The 22,277-nt window shown below is 35.2% G+C and overlaps 2 protein-coding genes across 2 annotated transcripts; both read right to left on the minus strand.

Moving 5' to 3' along the window:
• Positions 1-3,270: 3,270 nt before the first annotated feature.
• On the minus strand, positions 3,271-17,405 carry LOC100373502 (ectonucleotide pyrophosphatase/phosphodiesterase family member 7-like). The gene is made up of 2 exons (XM_002731587.3): positions 17,214-17,405; positions 3,271-4,769 (listed from the first exon to the last, which is right to left on the minus strand). The coding sequence occupies exon 2, from the start codon at positions 4,722-4,724 to the stop codon at positions 3,369-3,371; it is 1,356 nt and encodes a 451-aa protein (XP_002731633.1). The 5' UTR covers positions 4,725-4,769; positions 17,214-17,405; the 3' UTR covers positions 3,271-3,368.
• Positions 17,406-19,893: 2,488 nt separating this feature from the next.
• LOC100373348 (ectonucleotide pyrophosphatase/phosphodiesterase family member 7-like) lies at positions 19,894-20,811 on the minus strand. The gene has a single exon (XM_078014413.1). It carries the CDS (start codon positions 20,809-20,811, stop codon positions 19,894-19,896), a length of 918 nt encoding a protein of 305 aa, XP_077870539.1.
• Positions 20,812-22,277: the final 1,466 nt, after the last annotated feature.

The raw sequence follows: 22,277 nt of genomic DNA on the forward strand, positions 1-22,277 counted from the left end.
CAAACAATCTGGGAACTAACAACTTTTAAGAAGAAAAAAAGAGAATGTTTTTTGAATTTGAATGACACAAGGCTTCTTCAGAATGTGATCAAACGTTCAATTTTGTGTAAAAATGTTTTTTTCCATGTGTTGTGTACGTCACACGAGTCTCATGTTGAACGTGGCGTAGTGAGGACTGGAACACGGTTATTAAAGCGGGAGGGTCGTTACCTGCGCACGCGTGGGAATTGAGACGATAACACCACACACTAAAAACGCAAAGGCTCATGAGTAGATGCTTGTTTGTAAACAATGACACGCTATGGCCATCTGACGCATGCGCAGGTGACGACTCCCCCGCTTTAACTATTTCAGTAGTCTTGTACTGAACGTCCCTTGGAGTTACTCACATAAAAATGATATATATAAAATGGCTCAGCTGATTTCTTTTCTCATTTAAAGACTACGAATTCCCGTTTGAGGACTACGTACTAGTAAGCCTCCATTTTTCAGAGCCAGGTAGCATTTAGTCCAATAATCAACGTGCTGGAACTTTTAGTACAAAATACAATCAGAGATCCGTGTTGGCCATATAAACTGTCGTTAGGCTTTGTGTCCAGTCAGGTAATTTCCAGTCATTTACTAGTATATTGATTAAACGATATAAATATTAAAGCGAGTGGAGTCGTCACCTGCGCATGCGTCAGATGGCCATAGCGTGTCATTGTTTACAAACAAATGACTACTAGTACCCATGAGCTTTTGTGTTTTTAGCGCGTGTTATCGTCGTTTAGGAATCAATTCCCGCGCATGCGCAGGTGACGAACCTCCCGCTTTAAGTGACGCCATATATCAGAAAAAAAATGTTATGACTCCACAAATCAGCATTTTTTTATACTGCATTACATCTATGCAAAGTGATTGTTTAGGTCACATGACGTTATACACTATTCACTAATTGAACCAATAAGGTTTCTGTTATAATTTTGAGTTTTATTAGAATTAAACAAATAAAGTGTAATTCACGACCACGCTAATAACCTACTGTAGAATACTTTATTTTCACTTGGAATTAATTTTCGCTGAAAGAATGATTCAGTGAAAATTAAATCGAGTGAATTTACCTTTTTTCCTATATTTTACATTCAACTCGTCAAAAATCAGTGAAAATAAACTCCACACAAAACTAAAATAAAGTAATTTACAGTATACCACGGTTACTAGTAACTGTTCCTATACCTATATAACTTCAATATATGTCCCCAAGCGAATCTAATTCTAAACTTGTACATATATTTGTATCGACTGGCTATGGTGAATGCCAAGCCGTAGCCATGCACAAGCAAATTTAAAATACCTACACTGTGAATTTTGGTGAATCCAAAATGAATTTGATGCAAAGAATTATGCTGTAATTGTGGCCAATATATAATTTTTTGGTAAAAATTAACAAGCGACTTGACGTTCGAAATAGTTCCGCTGTTTAACCCCTTTACGTCATCGTAATGTGTAATTTTCACTAGTGTGAAAGAAATAATTTTTTGGACATATAAAGGCACGAAAAGACAGCTTTTTAGCAGCTTGTGATCACATCCGATTGACAATTAATTAACGTCGAAAGTTTGTTATGTTGAAAGGCTGCAGTGATCTTCACACCTCTACATATACGGATTGATATTTTCCTATAATTCCTTGTATTAATTAAAATAGTAAATAGTTGTTGGTTTCCATGTGTTAAGGTTGAAAATGTCCGTATTTCTAGAGGCAAAACACACACTCACACAACAAACAGACCAAAAAAACTGTATTATTTTAAACCAAAAATATACATAGTAGTAAAATTAAATGGATTATTTTTACTGATGTGTTAATAATATAGTTTATACATTCTTTAACCATTGAGATAACACTGACACAAGATTGTTTAAAAGGCGGCAGTCGTCGCGCCGCGGCCTGTTCGATATGGGACTCATAGCGACGTATACAACGCGTGCTGCGCGACGACCACCACGCTTTAACAAACATTTTTTTACCCAAAACACCCAATTATGCATCAAAATGCCGAAAATTTCAAACCCGAAAATATAATATATATATCAATATAAGTTTTCAAGATTAAATTAATCATATCTGTGGATTACCCCAGAGCATCTATGCACCAAATTTGAATAAAATGTGATGATTATGCACATTGTGCAAATTCGGCAATTAGTATGCTCGAATTTCAATCCAAAACTAATGCAACGCACTTATTGAAATGCAATAATTGCAATTGCCTTTTAATAGGTAATTAATATGCATGGCTTTTTACACAAAACTAATCAGGCATTTGCATTGTCTCAGAACATCGATGTAAGTTTCATCAAAATCCATTGAGTAGTTTATCTAGATATCATTTGGAACAGTCATGGAACAGCTAGAAGTTAGCTAATTATTATGCAAATGAACTGTTCAACTGAAATCTGTCAACACAATCTGACTGAGGCCTGGTTGCCGAATGATAAAAATGTGTACTTTTGATGACTTTTTGGCTTTAAATTTATCAAATTAGCAGCCATCAAGAAGAAGTCACATTAAAAATAAACACTAGCTAAAATTACAGAATTGAAGATACCGGTAATCACAAAATATTCAAATCCAATAAAGATCCACCCAAAGTACACATATACAAAGCAACTGCAGTAGCAGACAAGAAGTCAAAAATAGCATCTTAATCCCAAAAAAAAGACAAAAATAGTTATTAAATAGAGAATTGAACATATCAAAAAATCTCAGAGGTTCACCAAAGAAATGCATGTACCAGGTATACATGCAATTGGAGTAGAGAAAGAGTTGACCAGACAAGCTGAACAATCACCATACTATCAGCTCTGTATATCATCCTCAAAATGTGATCAATTCTAGTTTTACTATGATTATGCGAAAATTCTGAAAATGTTTATTTTGGTATACTGTGAATCCGATACCAATACGATGCTAATGCTAACTTCACGCTGCTAAAATCTTACAGCCATTTTTGTAATCTCTTAACTCAGTGGTTCATCCTTTGGTAGTATGTCCATGATCAGGCCATGGAATCTTGAAAACTTCACAGGCAGGAGTCATAACAATAACAATGATTTGGGTGGAGTAATCGTGTTGATCAGGCCATGGAATCCTAAAACTTCACAGGAAGGAAACAATGGCAATGTTTAAGTAAATTGCAAGTGTCCATCACCAGGTCATATAACAAAAAATACTATTTGCTCTATTAGAAGCACATCTGCAACGAAAGCACACAGGACAAAAATGTTATTTATCCTGGATCATTATCATGACATCAACACTCTGTCATTTACGGAAATGTATGTGTTACTAACAGAGCAAATACAGCGCGTAGTACAATAATTTTATGTTGTTAACATATTTTGTACAATGTCCAGAGTACCGTTATTCGGCCGTGGTGTGACACCAAGGATTTTGCACATCAATGGATAGACATCAACATTTGTAAATGATTTAGACATGAATCCTTCTTTAAATGCAGGTCCTTGGGCATAGAACACTGAATGCATCTCCATGTACGACGAGTTCCATCCGTGCGTGGAACGTACAGTTGAAGATGAATTCAAGCCCACATTCAAGACCGTGCCCAGGTCACCAAGTATGAGCATTGATGGAATTCGCTCGTTATTGCGATAGTGTAAGTCTTTCGGAATCTCCTCCTTTTTGTAGACATGAAAATGCTCTATTTTCTTTAATGTCTCATAGACATCATCCATTTTTTCTTCCTTCGGCTGAAGTAGCGTCATAGGTCCATAAACCTCAAGATAAAATTCAAAATCGTCTCTGTTTACGCCACGCCCAAACAATGGGACAACTTCAGTGATGTTATGATGTCCATGATCACTAACAACGATAACGTTAACTGAGTTCGCTAATGTATGGTTTTCTAATTTCTGCAATAAATATCCTAACCCGTCATCCATTTCTTTGACAACGGCATCTGCTTGCGGTGAATTCACACCATATTGATGCAAGGTGTCATCAAGCGAAGTATTATAAAGGAATACCAAATCAAGGTCATCATCGATTAACCATTCAATCGCTATATCCACACCATCTTTCATAGTGGCATTAAACGAATAAAACACATTTTTATTTGGACGCATTTCTTTTATGGACACACTTCCTCCGGGATACATAATTGTGCCTGTTTTGAAACCAGCTCTACGAGCAGTAATCCAGAGTGGCTCCACACCAGGCTGGTCCCACCAATAGTCAACAGTCAGCCCCTCTTCAAAAGAATGCGACTGAGTTTTATTTTCAACATCAAAGACAAGATTATGCACAACTCCATGGCTTTCACTGAACAGTCCAGTTGCAATACTGTACATATTTGGAGAAGATAAACTCGGAAACGTTGGCACCATTGATTCAGCTCTGACACCATTCTCTGCAACTGATTTCAGTGCTGACATAGACACATTGTACAAATCCCAACGCAAACCGTCAACTAGGACAACAATAATTTTTGGTTTCTCATCCTGACAATTTAAATATGTTACAGATAAAACACCGATTACGACTAAAATTAACAAAACGAGCACAATAGACAGCACCATGATGATAATGCTTTTCATTGGTGTTTTACGCATGCCTATCGAGTGTGAATGTGTTTCCTCTTTAAGTGTTGCGTCGTCGGTATCATGGAGCATGGAATCCATTTCTGATTCAAGAACGTGATAATTAACCGAATTAGCCATTATAGATAAGCTTGTTTGTTATGGGTTTTAATAATATGCCAATATCTGTAAAAAAAAAAAAAAATCAAGCATTAATTTTATCAATGAATGAAATTTTACCAATCTATATTGTTACTCTTCTAGTATCAATCATCATCATGTAATAAAAGCATGTAACAATGACAGCCATTTTTTCAGGGCTAAGGATTTATGGATAATTTTTTAAAATAATTTAATATATGATATAGCTATGCTTTTACAAGCATTTTGTAGCACAGCTTAAATAAGTAGTCCTGTATGCAGAGTGAATTTAATTAGATATACCGGGTAGGAGTGTGTTTGTGTCACCTCAAGCCTTCCCAGTTTTCATTGGATTGCTATGTGATGTCAAAAATGGGGCAACTCAGGCAGTTTTTACTGGCCCAGCCCCCAATTCCAGGGAATCCAGGGGAAAAGATGATCACCAACAAAATCTAGGTAAAAAGTTGTTTAGGTGATTTTCTCAAACACAAAATACAATGTTTTTTTATTTAATAAATATTAAAAATTTTACACAAGTGATTCTACTTCCCCAAATTATGTTCATATACAGGACTTTTTTCTGGGAGCTCTTTCAGTGTCACCACGACTATGTCACTTGGGGTACTTTGAGGGAGCGAAGTGACATACCCCAGTTTTTGTTGGACTGCTGTGCTATGTCACAACTGGTTTATCTTGATACCAATCCTCCCCCCAGTTGGAAAATAAGGCTTGTGTCAATGTGCCTGGCCAAAATTCAAAAACAGTTACTGCAAAGTGTTTTCACTGATCTTCAACTTTGTGACCCGGTATTCAGTGATGGCTCTTAATAATGGATGCAATTTTTACAGTTTAAAGATACCCGGTATAATATACAACAACTTTTCTGACCTCTTTTTTCAAGATTTCAGAAAAACCAGACTGTGGTTCATTTCTGTCACTGATTCAGATCAAGGTCAAGACATCACTGAAAACCCTGGCATTACAATCTAAGCTAATTATTTATTCTGAGCATGCTCAGTTATTCTGTCAGTGCAGTAGGGAGAGGTAATTTTGGATGAAAATCATGAAAAAGATCCACTTAGGATTTTCAGATCTGGAAAAAAAAAATGTGCATATTCAACAGAGACTTGTTCATCAACCTGCCAAGTTTCATTGATATCTGCTGCAGAATTCCTGAGAAAATGTTAGAGATGTAAAGGATGGAAACCAGAAATAAGAAACTTTTCGGGCTGCGCCTAAAACAGGGACTAAGTAGACATATCAAGTAGGATGAACATGTGTAATTCTGAAAAAATTGTTGTTATTGATGTATTCGTTTTAGTAAGGAGCTGAAGGTAAGGTTTAAATAAGGGAAATATTCACGTTGCCATGGCGAGTTGCGTCTAAAGATATTTTAATTTGCATGCTGTTTGAAGCTGTTGCAGTTAACAAAACATCTTGAATAAATTATTAGATCAGGGATTTTTTTACAAGGGAACAGGTGCGCAGCGCCATCATGCCATGGCCATGTGTCCCTTACCCTGGGGAGCAGATCCTCTGGCAACCATAAAATTCTAATTGACCAGGGATCACATATGGTAGTAATTTTGGCCCCAAGGAAGCCATAGAATGTTCCATTTTAACTTAGAGAATTATCAAAAACTCCACACCCTGGTAGGAAGAACTCCCCCACTGAATTTCTCGCTGAATTGCAGTGCCCGCTCTTGCAGTTTTTCTAGAAAAACCCTGTAGATTATTAGTAGATTATTTAAAAGCTGATAACAGTGATCCCCTAGATCAACTTGAATAGCGACCCAGGCTTGTTCCTATGTAACACAGGCAACAAGCCCAACGTATGGACCTTAACACTTTCTTCTATGCTATCGATAAAGAGCCATTGCTCGAAACGTCTCGCTATTTTTAATACTTATTTAGGACTACGATTACCAAATATTATCTTCTATATATCAACGTATGGACCAACGCATCGTGCGCCTGCACGGTGTTGTTCCGTTCAGACAGTGCTTCGCCGGAACATTCACCTTGAAAATTCAAGATGGGACCTACGCTACATTGAAATTCTGTGCAGGCTACTATAGAGAACAGAACGTGCTCTGGAGAAATTGAGAAATCCCTTTGCATTTATGTTTATTCCACAAAAGCATAGGACCACTCTATCACAGGACTTTGTCAAAACATGGATGTCAAAACTAAAGTCAGCGGTAGCGTTACGACCGCCGTAACACTGTCAGCAGACGGCGCTGCAGTGAAATTGTTTTAAGATAAATGAAAACACTAGCTTCCTATATGTAATTCCGCATGAGTCTTATAAGTTCCCAATTGATACTAAAACTTCAACGTACCGGAATAAATCGTCCTATTTATGCGTACAAGCTCCCATCAGATTGCATACAGACATCAAAGTGCTGACAATAACACTCTAGAAGACCGCTATAACAGTGCAACTGTATACTTTTATTGCGTAACGATTACTTCCAATAGTTCACTAACAGGTGAGAAACTGTCCAAACCAACGAGAAACCATAAAACTACCATGCCACCATTCAGTCTTGTAAACAAAGTCCTAATCCTGCAACCAAAAGGGGAAACCCCTAATAGCCTCCCTAGCCAAATGCGATTTCACACTGACTATGCTATGGAAAAATATACAATTCAAGGAAACGTACATAGCTAAGCAAGGATGCCTGGGTTAATAAACAATACTAGAAATAATACATGAATATTTTCCTTCTTGGATAAAATAAGTTATTAGTAACATTCTAAAAATGAAAAAAAAAACAGTACTACGAGCATTTCCGTGGTGACATGTTTTGACTCGAACTCGTACATGATGTATTGGTTTTGCGTCTTGCTCAGACTCGAACTCCGCACAGTTCGATGTGCCAAAGCATTAGATTATTTTTGTGACGTCGATTGGATGGTACACCCAGAAGCACAATATCACGCGTGCAAGTTTACCACAAAATGACATGCGTGCGCATCTTCTACTTCCGAGAAAGTCGTCTATTAAGTGTTCACCAGAATACAAGATGAACGTGAAATTATTGTTTAGCTTCTTTTTCCCAACTATATACGTTAACAGAAAGTTTTGCTTCCCAGTTTTAGTGTTATTACGCGTCCCATTTCACTACAATAACATTACCTTGCAAAACATAGTCCGCGATAAAATGGTTTGTATTTACGTTTTTACTGAAGTCTAACATTAATAAGGCCAGACTTTTTTTATTCCTTGTTTCTTGAGTTTTTTTAAGGCAATTTTTTTGAGGAGACGGAAAAAAAATTAAATTAATTCTTTTTCCCCCATTAGATTTGTGTGATTTTCAAAGAATAGTAAGTGAGATCATTGTTCGGAGAGAAGAAATGAAATAAAATTTTATTCCATTTATAACCTTGTTTCTCATCTGCGCGAGACTTCGGTACTTTGATCAATTTTATTATTATTTCATTTTCGGTTCCTGTTCATTCGGCGGGTTCGCGAAACAAGGGATAATAAATAGTTTGATGTCACATACGTAATACGCGGTGAAAACAAAGGCCAATTACTCGCAGAAAACCGTACTTTGGGATGATTGTTGAGACTCCCCTGAACAGTGTAACAAGATTATCCCTGCGTGTGTAACATATATAAATTTGGTTGTTCAGGATTACTTCAAAGTTGAGTTTGTGTTGTTTTCTCAAATATTCACCGGCTTAACCGGCGTTCCATAGCATCGCGCACAGAGCTCATAGAAATGCATGGTACAGTGGTACTCGTCTTAGCTCACCTCAGACTTGTATTACTAGTCTGAGCTGCAACACTTTTGCTTAAAACCCTTGCGCAAAGCCAGGAAACTGCTACAGTGTTATCTGACTTTTCGGTGACAATATGCACACATTAATTAAAAATAAAAATAAACGTCTTCTGATACTTATTATCTGCCAGTGACATATCAATTATCCAGCCCAATGAAAAGTCAGGATTCACGAGGCTCCGCTCAATTCGTGACTCGAGCGTAACAGTGTATCAAAACAAAACAATTTATTCAGAACCCTTTTCACTAGTATTTGGAAGAGTATTTTTTAGGCGAGACGCACTGTAAAATAAAGAGCGCACACAAATAAATCGACACATTTTAGGGACAACTATATCTGGTCTTGACAACTCTTCATAAAGACACAGTCTCTCTAATCCCGGTCCGACAAGGTTTTGTCTAAGGTGTGAATTACTGCGCTGGGCATGGCTTTTTCCACAAAGCATAGTCTCTTGATAGCAGAGCATTCTATTGAAACGATGGACTCAATGTACCCTTCATATCCTAGTTTTTACAACAAAAAACACATATTTTGATACTTTATATAGATTTAGAAGCGCAACACAATTCTTTGGCCGGCAACATATGAAAATTTTTACAACTGGTTTTTAATCCGTGTCGAAAACGCGTTGAATGGTCATTTTGTGCACGTTTTCGACACGGCTTATCAGCCACCTCAAGTGCCAAATCCATGAAATAAACAATCACTGTCAATAGAATAGCCTAGGTGTTAAAAATGGATTAAGTACTAGCAACCAACTTCTGCATAGGTATGTCTCTAAAACGCTTGCTTTTTGGTTGATTTAGTCATCTTTTTTGAACTCAGAAGCCCGCAAAACCTAATATTAAATGTGAGAATGAAACAAATCCGTCGAGATTTCACATTTTCCCGTAAAAGGGATGCTGGCTGTTTCCTCTCTGGACTCCCTCCCCGCGTATACTAGTACTGGTACTACCATGGATTAGTACCTTCCATGGTACTACCAACTCTAACCATGTCCCAATTTGGTGATGCATGTCAAGCTATAAATGGGCATCAATACTCATTTCGCCCAATATTTCGCTTTTATAACATTTTAATCAACAGCATATGGCTTAATTTCCGACTGAAAAAACGACCATGTTTTTATTCCTTTTTTTTCTCACTCGCTTATTAAAAACACTGACCGCTTGTTCAAACACTGAACACTGGCACATGAGTTGTCAAAATGGTTGTTTTAGTTCAACGATTATTAACCATTATTTAATTTCGAGCGACACTTCCAAACCATCATACATTGTTTCGTTCGCGAACGTAACTTGAAATATGACCTCTTGTTATGTGAACGTTCCACAACAAGCTGATAGAGCGAGACTGTGTTCCGTTTGAATCCAGGGCTGCTACCTCATTTCAACAATATGATTATCGAGACATTTACGTGATACAGGCAATGCTAACTCCTTAGGGCAGAGAGCAGAGACACCAGGAACATATTGATGCCACGGCCATGTATTTAAAATACTAGGTTCGCGCGTTAGAAATTTTAAACGGAAATTATTCAACATGCGATTGCAAAAGCGAGTAAAAATAATGATCGAAAAGCAGAAGCGAGCAAGAGGTTGGGTGAAATTAGTGCTGTACAATCAGGTCCTTTGTGAAAATACAATCGGCCAGGATCTATATCATTCTGAAGCACGCCAGAGACAGACAAAATGCAGTTTTAAATATTGACACCGTTCGTATTTTTTTAAATGAGCCAAAAAATAAATAAATTGTATGCTGCTTTAGCGATGATCGATCAAAACAGACTCGTTTTGCAAGTTTTAACGGCTACGTTCTGCTGAAGATACAAGACTTTACTTTCAGAGTTATTACGGAAGATAATGTACGACAGCAAAAAACAACAACATTTGGTTATGTGAAATGGATTAGCATTCATGTAGGTCCAATCAGTACTGTTGTATCGTCTATTTCTTCAACCGAACGTTACTACCCGGACCTGCTCGTCTATTATTATTGCAAATGTCATTTCTTTCTCCCTGGTCAATGAATCCAAAATCAATTGGGAATAAGTATGTTATTTTAGAATGATTTTCATTTGGTTTCACGTGATAGTTAATCTGATTTATTATATAGCATTACAAGCAGGAAGTCCTCGGCATGGGTCAGAGTACTAGTATACCCCAGACCACTCGTTTTGATGAATGGTCTGGGTGTGGCTTGTGGGTAATAGAATAGAATAGAATAGAAAATGAATTTCGGTGAGGTTGTGATTATTTGGATTTTTGGGACGGATTTTTACTATTGAATTGTTAATAGGTGAAGTGATGTTAAAAAACATAAGTAGTTCATCTTCTTGCGTACACCACAACAACAAAGGTTTATTTTTCAACACAGATTGGACGTAACCCCGAAGTTAAATCATATCAATATAGTAGTAGGAAGGACAAGCAACTCCAGCGATTCTATTGTAGCAGGGTAGGCTGGAAAAAAGTTAAGCTGATTTAAACTAACCGTTAACATAAACTAAATGTTTATTTGAACTCTCGCGAAATGAGTAATTTCGTTGAAGAGAGTCGCCTTGGGTATTCCATGGGTATTCTAAATGGCCGTTGCTGATCACGATTTGCTCGATGTTTTTTTTCTCGGATTTTAATGACGGTGGAAATGATCCAAACGCAGTAGACACAGCAATTCATGTTAACAACCCTGTGTGTGATTCAGAACCCGGGCATCAACATCGAAAATATCGAAGATTTGCGTTTTTTGATCGTCACGTAAAAGAAACTCTTTGAAACGCTAACAAAAAAACAAAAATAGTGAAAATAAAATAATAAAGACAATCCTGCCTCATTTATACACAAGTATTCGAGTTATTTTGTTGAAATTATTAATAAAAACAGGGTATAACGTAGGTAGACCTGTATTCAGGCTGAAAGACTGGACATGTAGTCAAGATGGCGACAGACGTGAAAACGGAAGACGGAATGAAAGTCTATTAAAAAAATGCGAGAGAGAACAACAAAAAATCAAAGAAAGCTTAGAAAGAACTCCCATGTGCTGAGAGTATTGGAGACACATTAAATATAATTCGAAATTACTTAGCTGAAAACTAATTATGCAAATCAGAAAATTAATATGAACAGATTTGAGTATAAAACTAATGAGGTCTGCGCAATGTAACAGAAAATCTATGTTTCCAAGTTTAATTGAAATGTGATTAGAACCAAAAAATTATGAATTATTCAGCTCATTAGGGAATTAATATGAACAGATTTTTACCCCAAACTAATTAGGTTTGTACATTGTCCTAGAGCATCTTTGTACTAAGTTTCATTGAAATGGAATAATTAGTACTTTAGATATCAGTGTGAAAGCTTAAAATTGGTTAATTATGCAAATTAGGTAATTAATATGTACAGGTTTTAACCCACAATTATCCAGGTCTGTCTATTGTCCTACAGCATCCATGTACATTCATTGATATGTGATGTTTAGTTCCCGAGATATCAGTGTGAAAGTTGGTTAATTATGCAAATTAGGTGATTAATATGCACAAATATTTACCAGAAACTCATTGGGTCTGCATAATTCTAGATTCATTGAAATGTGATGATTAGTACTTTAGATATCAGTAGAAAAGCTGAAAATTAATTATGCAAATTATTTATTAATATGCACAATAATTTGCCCTAAAACTAATCAGGTCTTTGCATAGTCCTAAAGGATCTATGTACCAAGTTTCATTGAAATGCGATGATTAGTACTTGAGATACCCGTGGAAAAGCTGAAAATTAACTAATTATGCAAATTAGGTGATTAATATGCACAAATATTTATCAGAAACAATCAATCTCTGCATAGTCCTCGAGTATGTAAGTACCAAGTTTCATTGAAATGTAATGCTCACTACTTATATCAAATGCTGAAAATTAATTAATTATGCAAATTAGGTAATTAATATGTACTGATATTACCATAAAAACTATCAGGTCTGTGCAGTGTCATATGACATCTATGTACCAATTTTCATTGAAATGTGATGATTAGTACTTATATCAAATGCTGAAAATTAATTAATTATGCAAATTAGGTAATTAATATGTACTGATATTACCATAAAACTATCAGGTCTGTGCAGTGTCATATGACATCTATGTACCAAGTTTCATTGAAATGTGATGATTAGTACTTGAGATATCAGTGGAAAAACCGAAAATTGACTAATCATTATGCAAATTAGGTGATTAATATGCACACATATTTATCGGAAACAATCAATCTTTGCACAGTCCTTGAGTATGTAAGTACCAAGTTTCATTGAAATGTAATGCTCACTACTTATATCAAATGCTGAAAATTAATTAATTATGCAAATTAGGTAATTAATATGTACTGATATTACCATAAAAACTATCAGGTCTGTGCAGTGTCATATGACATCTATGTACCAAGTTTCATTGAAATGTGATGATTAGTACTTATATCAAATGCTGAAAATTAATTATGCAAATTAGGTAATTAATATGTACTGATATTACCATAAAAACTATCAGGTCTGTACAGTGTCATATGACATCTATGTACTAAGTTTCATTGAAATGTGATGATTAGTACTTGAGATATCAGTGGAAAAACCAAAAATTGACTAATCATTATGCAAATTAGGTAATTAGTATCCACGGATTATTACAAAAAACTAATCAAAACCTAGCATTAGTTCAGAGCATGTATGTACAAAGTTTCATCAAAATCCAATGAGTGGTTGTTTAGATATCAGTGGAACAATCATGGAACAGCTAAAAATCAGCTAATTATCATGCAAATTAGGTAATTAATATGCACGGATTTTTACCAAAAACTAATCAAATCTGCGCACATGTTCAGAGCATCTATGTACCAAGTTTCATCAAAATCCAATGAGTGGTTCTTTAGATATCAGTGGAACAGTCATAGAACAGCTAAAAATTAGCTAATTATCATGCAAATTAGGTAATTAACGAGCATGGATTTTTACCAAAACCTAATCAAATCTGCGCATTGGTCCAGAGCATCTATGCACCAAGTTTCATCAAAAACCGATGTATGGTTCTTGAGATAGCAGTCGGACACACATACACACACACGCACGCACACACACACACACACACACACACACACACACACACACACACACACACACATACAGACACACTAACTGCAAAGACTCCCATTTTGTGCTTCGCACATGGGAGTCAACAAGCGTAGTCGGTAAAAATAACAAAATTTGAAAATTCATGCATCATGAAAACAATAATATTCGTGTATTTTGTCGAAAACCGGGTACAATCTTAGTCATGAATTCCGGTTGAAAGAGTGTGATCTATAGTCAAGATGGTGACAGACGGGGAAAAACATACGGATTCAAAGTCTGTTTGAAAAAAAAATGCGTGGCAGAGAACAATAAAAAATGAGCATAGTCGGTGAACAATAACATAATAAGAAGATTCATGCATCATGAAAACAAAAATATTCAAATATTTTGTCGAAAACGGGGTACAAACTGAATATAGCATGTACGGAAACATTACTGCCGTCTGAAACTAATTTTTATTTTATTCAATTAATCAGGAACATATATATTAAAAGTCATATTTACTAGTGAACCACGTTCTTGAGAACATCTGATAACTATTGTGTGTTCGAAAGATGCGTATTGCGGAAAGAAAACGCCTCGTTTGGGGAAAGATACTTGTAGTTCGATACGAAAGTAGTGACATCGCATTGAAGTAAATATGACGTCATCGTTTACTTGCTCATTATATTATTCCAGCCCAGCTTGCGTTGGGCATACGGCGATTGACTTTTGTGTTAATATACTGTAGAATACTTTATTTACGCTTGGAATTTATTTTCGCTATTTTCGCTGAAGGGATGATTCCGTGAATATAAAATCCAGCAAATATAGTTTTTTTCCTATATTTTACATTAAACTCATCAAAAATCAGTGAAAATAAATTCCACACAAAACGCCAAAAAAGCCTTTTCAGCAAAATTAATTCCAGCGAAAATAAAGTATTCCACAGTACTACTATACTGTCTATGGTTAAACAGGGCCCAAATTGATAGGGAGTAAAACACAGAAGTGGAAGAGCTGTCCTTGCATTGACCAATCACACAAGAGCTCACAAACACCAAGGAAATATTTGTTGTTGTACTTAACAAAGGGGTTTGGCACTAAAAACAATGGAACGTTTATAGGCTTAACGTTGGATTTAGATCTCCCTTACCAAATTGTCTGCCCCAATAGTATATTAATTGTTTACATATTCTGTACAAAAAGTATACTTTTTTGAAATTGTGTACATTATTTGTATACAAATCTCATACATACAAGAAAACAGCAGTACATTATTTGTATACACACTTTATACAAATTCATTAATGTATATTTGTTGTATACTAGAAATGTAAGATTTTTTGCATAGGATTCAATGCCTAAATATTGTATAATTTACATATACATAAAATGTACAATATCATGACTAGGAAATAAAGAGTATAACCACAAAAATTTATGTTAGAATCATGTCAGAATGAAGTATAATTTATGTATACATTAATTGTACAAATTATTGACTTGGCATTTTGACAAATATTAGTATTATTTATGTATACATAGAATGTACAAAAATTGGACTTAGAATCTGAATAAACTTAACTACGCCCAATAATACAATATATGTATACATAAACTGTACAAAAATAGGGAATTTAATACTCAATTAAATTCATAAGAGAGTATAAAAACATTTTTAATAGATTAATTACAGGAATACTAAACTATATTTTTGGATATCAGTAAAATTATATTTTTACTACAGTTTACTGAAAGAATTCAGTCATTTTAAGAAGAGTGTATAACACATTTCCCAGGAGAGTTGTTTAGAGTTTGCCTAATTTGCATATATTAAAAATTATCCTGTTTTTGATCCTAACGTGACTTATTGCCAATTTTTATGAACTTTTTTTTGATCAATTTAACTAAATTAAAATTTAATTTTCCATTATATATCTAGTTTTGGCATTTTCAGTTGAGGAAAATACAATGAAATAAATCAGTATTACTCTCACCACAATCAGTTTGTTGTACATCCTTGGCTCACATATATGTCAAACAGATACAACATAGGTTGTAAATGAATGTACTATATAGTCAGTCAGGTAAGCATAAACAATTGATAAATTGAATTCTAAATGTAAGTATAGGTAAATATAAATACATGCTGTTGTGAAATAAGACCATACACTTGCGCAAATGAAATGCACAATGAAGTTGAATTTCATTTTGTAAAATAAATGCCCTATTTATGAATTGAGCTTTGTACAATTTTTGTATACAAAAGTGTTCCAAATATGGGATACTTCTTGTATACAAAAGTACATTTTTTGTACACAATTTGCATAGTATTTGCATACTTTTTGTATACAAATCTGTTCCAAATATAGGGTACTTCTTGTATACAAAAATTATACTTAAAATGTACAAATTTATTCAGAATTTGTATACTTTTTGCGCACAAAAAGTATACATTTTGTCTAATGAATTTTGGTAAGGGTTGTTATAATCCAAATCCCCTAGAAAGAGATGTAAGCACAAATTTTCATATGAAGTATTTCTATAGTTGCATATTGACATTATTAAATTTGAGGTACTCTGTCAGGGATTGCAACTTGGAACACTTCTAACAAACTTGACCGGTAATTGGCCCCTTCTATTTGTCATGTCTTTTAGAAAGATCGATGTTTTTTTTCAAACATCAACAGTTACTTGTCAATCAAAGAGCAATGTAAACAACCTTTGGGACTTTTAATCACATACACGTGCTGTGTGCCTCGGTTCCCTATATTTTAAAAGTTCCAGCATTGACAATACTCCGAAATTTCAATACTATCTAGCCAAGAGTGCCTGGGTAGGAAAAAGCAAAACAAAAATTCACTCTGAGTGCCTACAAACCTGCATCTATACCTTAAAGGAAACATCGATCTAAGCAACATAATGACCCCTGAAGAAAAAGGTCCACAATTTTTTTTATATCACTTTTCATTCTCTAGATATTCAACTTTATATCATTATTATGTAGTCGGCAGCCATCTTGATTCTCAAGCAAAGGATTATGGGTAAAGTTTAAGCTCGGACAACTAATACATGTGTACGCTCAGCTTCGTGACTAATTGTCCAAGGTGTGAACGGGTTATTTACCTACATCCAGCCCTGGGACGATAGACTGCGAAGCGTTTCCCAGACCGGGGATATAGGGACTGTGAGAAAGATAATTAAACCTAAAAATAAACAACAGCTTGGTGGGTGTGAATAGAGCGGTTTGTTTTTATGCAAATTCATGCGGCCATCCTGTGACACATCGTCCATGGTCTAGACCACAGTCCCTCTATCAGATGGGTTTATAGTTCCATGCACTAACATACAGGAAAACTCGTCAAATGGCTCTACACGACTCGCAGAATGCCTTCATTCGACTTTCGGCGACTCGTAGGAAAACTCGCAAAGTGCCTCTAGAGATACCCGTATATAAATGGATATTTAAACCAGCTAAAAAGCATAACCAACGCAGCGACTCCTCAGACTGCAGAGGATTTGTACACACTCCCACTGTAACAATTCTGGTTCCCCAACAACTCTGGATCGCTATGCATTGTGTGCTAAAATGAGTTACTTACCATCTGAATTTATGATGTAATAATTATTGGAGCCTGAGAGAAAACGGTCAAACTTCAGGTCTTCATCTCTATCTTCGTTGTTGAGTGTTTTCTTTCGTACGCAAATTCCGGATGCCAAACAACTTCCCCGCAAACCAAAGTTACTAATCTCTTACTAACTAACGCACTAACCGTGCGCAAACGTTGCATCACTGATGGTTTGAACTGCAACAAGGCCCTTTGACCGCATAGGTCAAGTCTGTTATTACCCAATCACAATGGGCTGTGTTACTGACACAGTTCTCTGGGAATTCCCGAATACTGAGTGAATATCCGATCGAATATTGTGAATAAGTGATCTGTTAATATTTAGCCGACTTTGACTTAAAAACTGCATGATTTTTCCCCAAAACTGGAAACCCATAACAGGCCATTGTCAAAACGAAACGTATTCTCATTCCACGTCCAATACTCAAGGTGTCATAATACCTCAAGTGTTTGACTTGCATACAGTCTCTTGTTTATTTTTTGATGTTTTTTTTTTTCAATAAAATAAAATGTGGGACTGTATAAATCGCGAAAACCAGGTTACCGCAAAACTATCGTTTATTTTGCGGTAAACTGTTTTTGCCATTTACACAATTAACAAGAGACTGTATGCAAGTCTACTCGAGGATTAAAAACATGGCAGTTCAACCTAAAAAATTAACAGTTCCCCTTTTTCATCACAAATTCACAAAACAGTCATGTATGTATTATATTTCCTTCCGAAGTTTGGCTAAAAAATAACCAAATTTTTTGACTAAAAACTGAAAATTAACTATTGGCAAAATTTAGGTACCTTTCCAGAAATATTGAAAACAAATTAAAAAATCAAAGAAAGCTTAGAAAGAACTCCTGTGTGATGAGAGTATTAGAGACACAGTAAAAATTACTTGTACTTGAGATATTGATGGAAAAGCTGAAAACTAATTATGCAAATCAGAAAATTAAAGTGAACAGATTTGAGTGTAAAACTAATAAGGTCTGCGCAATGTAACAGACCATTGATGTACTAAGTTTCATTGAAATGTGATCAGAACAAACAAATTATGAATTATTATGCTAATTAGGGAATTAATATAGCCAGATTTTAACCCTAAACTAATCAAATTTGTACATTGTTCTAGAGCATCTTTGTACAAAGTTACATTGAAATGGAACAATTAGTACTTTAGATATCAGTGTGAAAGCTTAAAATTGGTTAATTATGCAAATTAGGTGATTAATATGTACAGATTTCAACAGTATTTACAGTCATGATGCAGGGTTTATTCTTAGCCAGTATTGCTTATTTTGTTTAACAACCTGTTCCACTGCCAGCAGTTATTGACCTGCTCGTTGTTACTACTTATAGGAACTGGCTACTATCAGTCCCATAATGCAATGTTTTGGTCCTATTTCTGTTTGTGCACATAGGCAATTTCCGTCAATTTTGATATCGCTATGGAAACACTCATTCCACGCATTATTGTATTATTCTTAGTATTTTAAACTGAGACATAAAAATCATTACACTCTGCATATGAATAGAACTGTAACGTTTACACTCTGCATATGAATAGAAGTGAACTGTAACGTTTACACTCTGCATATGAATAGAAGTGAACTGTAGCGTTTACACTCTGCATATGAATAGAAGTGAACTGTAGCGTTTACACTCTGCATATGAATAGAAGTGAACTGTAGCGTTTACACTCTGCATATCAATAGAAGTGAACTGTAGCGTTTACACTCTGCATATGAATAGAAGTGAACTGTAGTGTTTACACTCTGCATATGAATAGAAGTGAACTGTAGCGTTTACACTCTGCATATGAATAGAAGTGAACTGTAGCGTTTACACTCTGCATATGAATAGAAGTGAACTGTAGCGTTTACATTCTGCATATGAATAGAAGTGAACTGTGGCGTTTACACTCTGCATATGAATAGAAGTGAACTGTAGCGTTTACACTCTGCATATGAATAGAAGTGAACTGTAGCGTTTACACTCTGCATATGAATAGAAGTGAACTGTAGCGTTTAGACTCCGCATATGAATACAAATAGTGTTTACACTCTGCATACGAGTTCTACTGTAGCGTTTACTCTGCTTATGAATACAGCTATAGCGTTTACACTTTGCATACGAATACTAGCATTTAAATTCTGCATACGAATACTAGCATTTACACTCTGGATATGAATACAACTAGTGTTTACACTCTGAATATATATACAGCTGTAGTGTTGATACTTGTATCCTATTGAAGCAAATATAGGTAGTATAGTCATTTTATTTGTACAATGTCCAGAGTACCGTTATTCGGCTGTGGTACAACACCAAGGATTTCACACATCAATGGATAGACATCAACATTTGTAAATGATTTAGACAGGAATCCTTCTTTAAATGCAGGTCCTTTGGCATAGAACACTAAATGATTCTCCATGTGTGACGAGTTCCATCCATGCATGGAACGTACAGGTGAAGATGAATTCCAGTCTACATTCAAGCTTGTTCCCAGGTCATCAAGTACGAGCATTGATGGAATTCGCTCGTTATTGCGATAGTGCAAGTCTTTCAGAATCTCCTCCTTTTTGTAGACATGAAAATGCTCTATTTTCTTTAATGTCTCATAGACATTATCCATTTTTTCTTCCTTTGGCTGAAGTAGCGTCATAGGTCCATAAACCTCAAGATAAACATTGGGACAACTTCAGTGATGTTATGATATCCATGATCACTAACAACAATAACGTTAACTGAATTTGCTAATGTATGGTTTTCTAATTTCTGCAATAAATATCCTAACCCGTCATCCATTTCTTTGACAACAGCATCTGCTTGCGGTGAATTCACACCATATTGATGCAAGGTGTCATCAAGCGAAGTATTATAAAGGAATACCAAATCAAGGTCATCGATTAACCATTCAATCGCTATATCCACACCATTTTTCATAGTGGCATTAAACGAATAAAACATATTTTTATTTGGACGCATTTCTTTTATGGACACACTTCCTCCGGGATACATAATTGTGCCTGTTTTGAAACCAGCTCTACGAGCAGTAATCCAGAGGGGCTCCACACCAGGCTGGTCCCACCAGTAGTCAACAGTCAGCCCCTCTTCAAAAGAATGTAACTGATTTTTATATTTCACATCAAAGACAAGATTGGTAACGACTCCATGGCTTTCACTGAACAGTCCAGTTGCAATACTGTACATATTTGGAGAAGATAAACTCGGAAACGTTGGCACCATTGATTCAGCTCTGACACCATTCTCTGCAACTGATTTCAGTGCTGGCATAGACACATTGTACAAATCCCAACGCAAACCATCAACGAAGACAACAATAATTTTTGGTTTCTCATGCTTACACTTACAGAATGTTAAAGATAAAACTCCCAAGCTTACTAAAAATAACATCATTAACATAATAGACAAAACCGTGATCATGATCTTTTTCATTGGTGTTCTATGAATGACTTTTGAGTGCAATTGGGCTTCATCTTCGAGGTCTGGTTCATCATCAGGATATGTGAAATCCACTTCTGATTTAAGAACGTGATATTTAATTGACCCAGCCATTGCAGATGCAGTTGTTTGTTATCTATGTGCTTAAATATTGTGCCAATACCTGTAAAATAAAATGAGTGTTACCAGTAATTTTTATTTTATCGATAAATTGAATTTAATTTAAAAAGCAGATCTTACATCATCTTTATTCTGATTGGTTTGAATAGTTTGTGTTGATGGAAGGGACATGGCTCTTATGAAATGTAATGTAATTCAGAATTTCGATTAGGTCAATGAACTATTTGATCCAAGTTATTGATCTTTCCAGTCTATATAGTACTAGTTGCAAATGGGTTTTAAAAATATGTTGCTATACGGGGAGAGTAGATAAACAGTTAGCAAATACTGTAAGACCATTTTTTGAGTTTTGAATTCCTTTACTTATGATTGTGGACACTTCTAGCCACTATATAAGATAGATAAGATAGATAGATAACAGCTTTATTACAACCGTGTAGAAAATTTTACATTTCTAATTTGGTGTTTAAAATGTAATAAAGTTAATAATAAAAATTACTAAAAAAGTAAGTAGGCGAAAATTATGTAAATAAAAAGTTAAATAAGTGTGACTGAGTGTATTCTTTTGTTTGTTCATTTACTGTTACTCAAGTACACATAGAGGGCTATAATAGTACTAGTATCTTTATCTTTCGATTGTAAGATATGTTTAAATTGTTTTTCTTTATCCAAATTCAGGAAATTTGCATTTACACTGTTGATTGAATACTAAATAAAAATCTACTGTAAAATCAGTATCAAATAGTACAATGGGGGGGGGGCAAGGGGGATAGCTGGTACAGTTTTACGGAAAATAAAAAGGGCTTTTTACAATTTACAAGGAAAAAAAAGACGTTTTTACAGTTTACTGTGAAAATTGCATATTGCAGTGAATTGTGTCATCTAGTCGTTTTACAATTTCGAAAAATGTAATTTCCCTGGATTATTCTTTACGATTTTTGTTATTTGGATGTAAATTCTTGTACGTACCGAGAAAAATTACACATTCTTACAGTGTACGAAAAAAATATTTGATTGATTACGTTGTACGTCTAGCCTGTGATTACAGAATTACGAAATTTATTTTTTCAATCTACATTGTACGAACAAAAAAATATTGCAATTACGATGAACAAAAATAACCCTTGCCCCCCCCTACAATGTAACAGAGCGGATACAACCATAACTTACACTGCTGCATGTGTACCGGTACAAGTGAATCTATTTCTTTTGTTTACACTGTACTAGCAGTACTAATAGCTCCTCTATTTCTGTTATTTATACCAAATACTGCGGTACGAATATTGGATCTACATATATTTCTGTTATACACACATTTAAACCACTGCAGTGTGAATACCGGTAGTCTTTGCCATCAAATAAATACAAGTTCAATTTAATAAACTTTATTTTGAATAATCAACACTTTAGTTAGCTATAATGTGTGGGCGTGGCTTTTTCAAGTTTTTATTTTAGCAGGT

Source organism: Saccoglossus kowalevskii, chromosome 18 (assembly GCF_978046115.1).
Source record: "Saccoglossus kowalevskii chromosome 18, keSacKowa6.1, whole genome shotgun sequence".
Taxonomy (NCBI): Eukaryota; Metazoa; Hemichordata; class Enteropneusta; family Harrimaniidae; genus Saccoglossus; species Saccoglossus kowalevskii.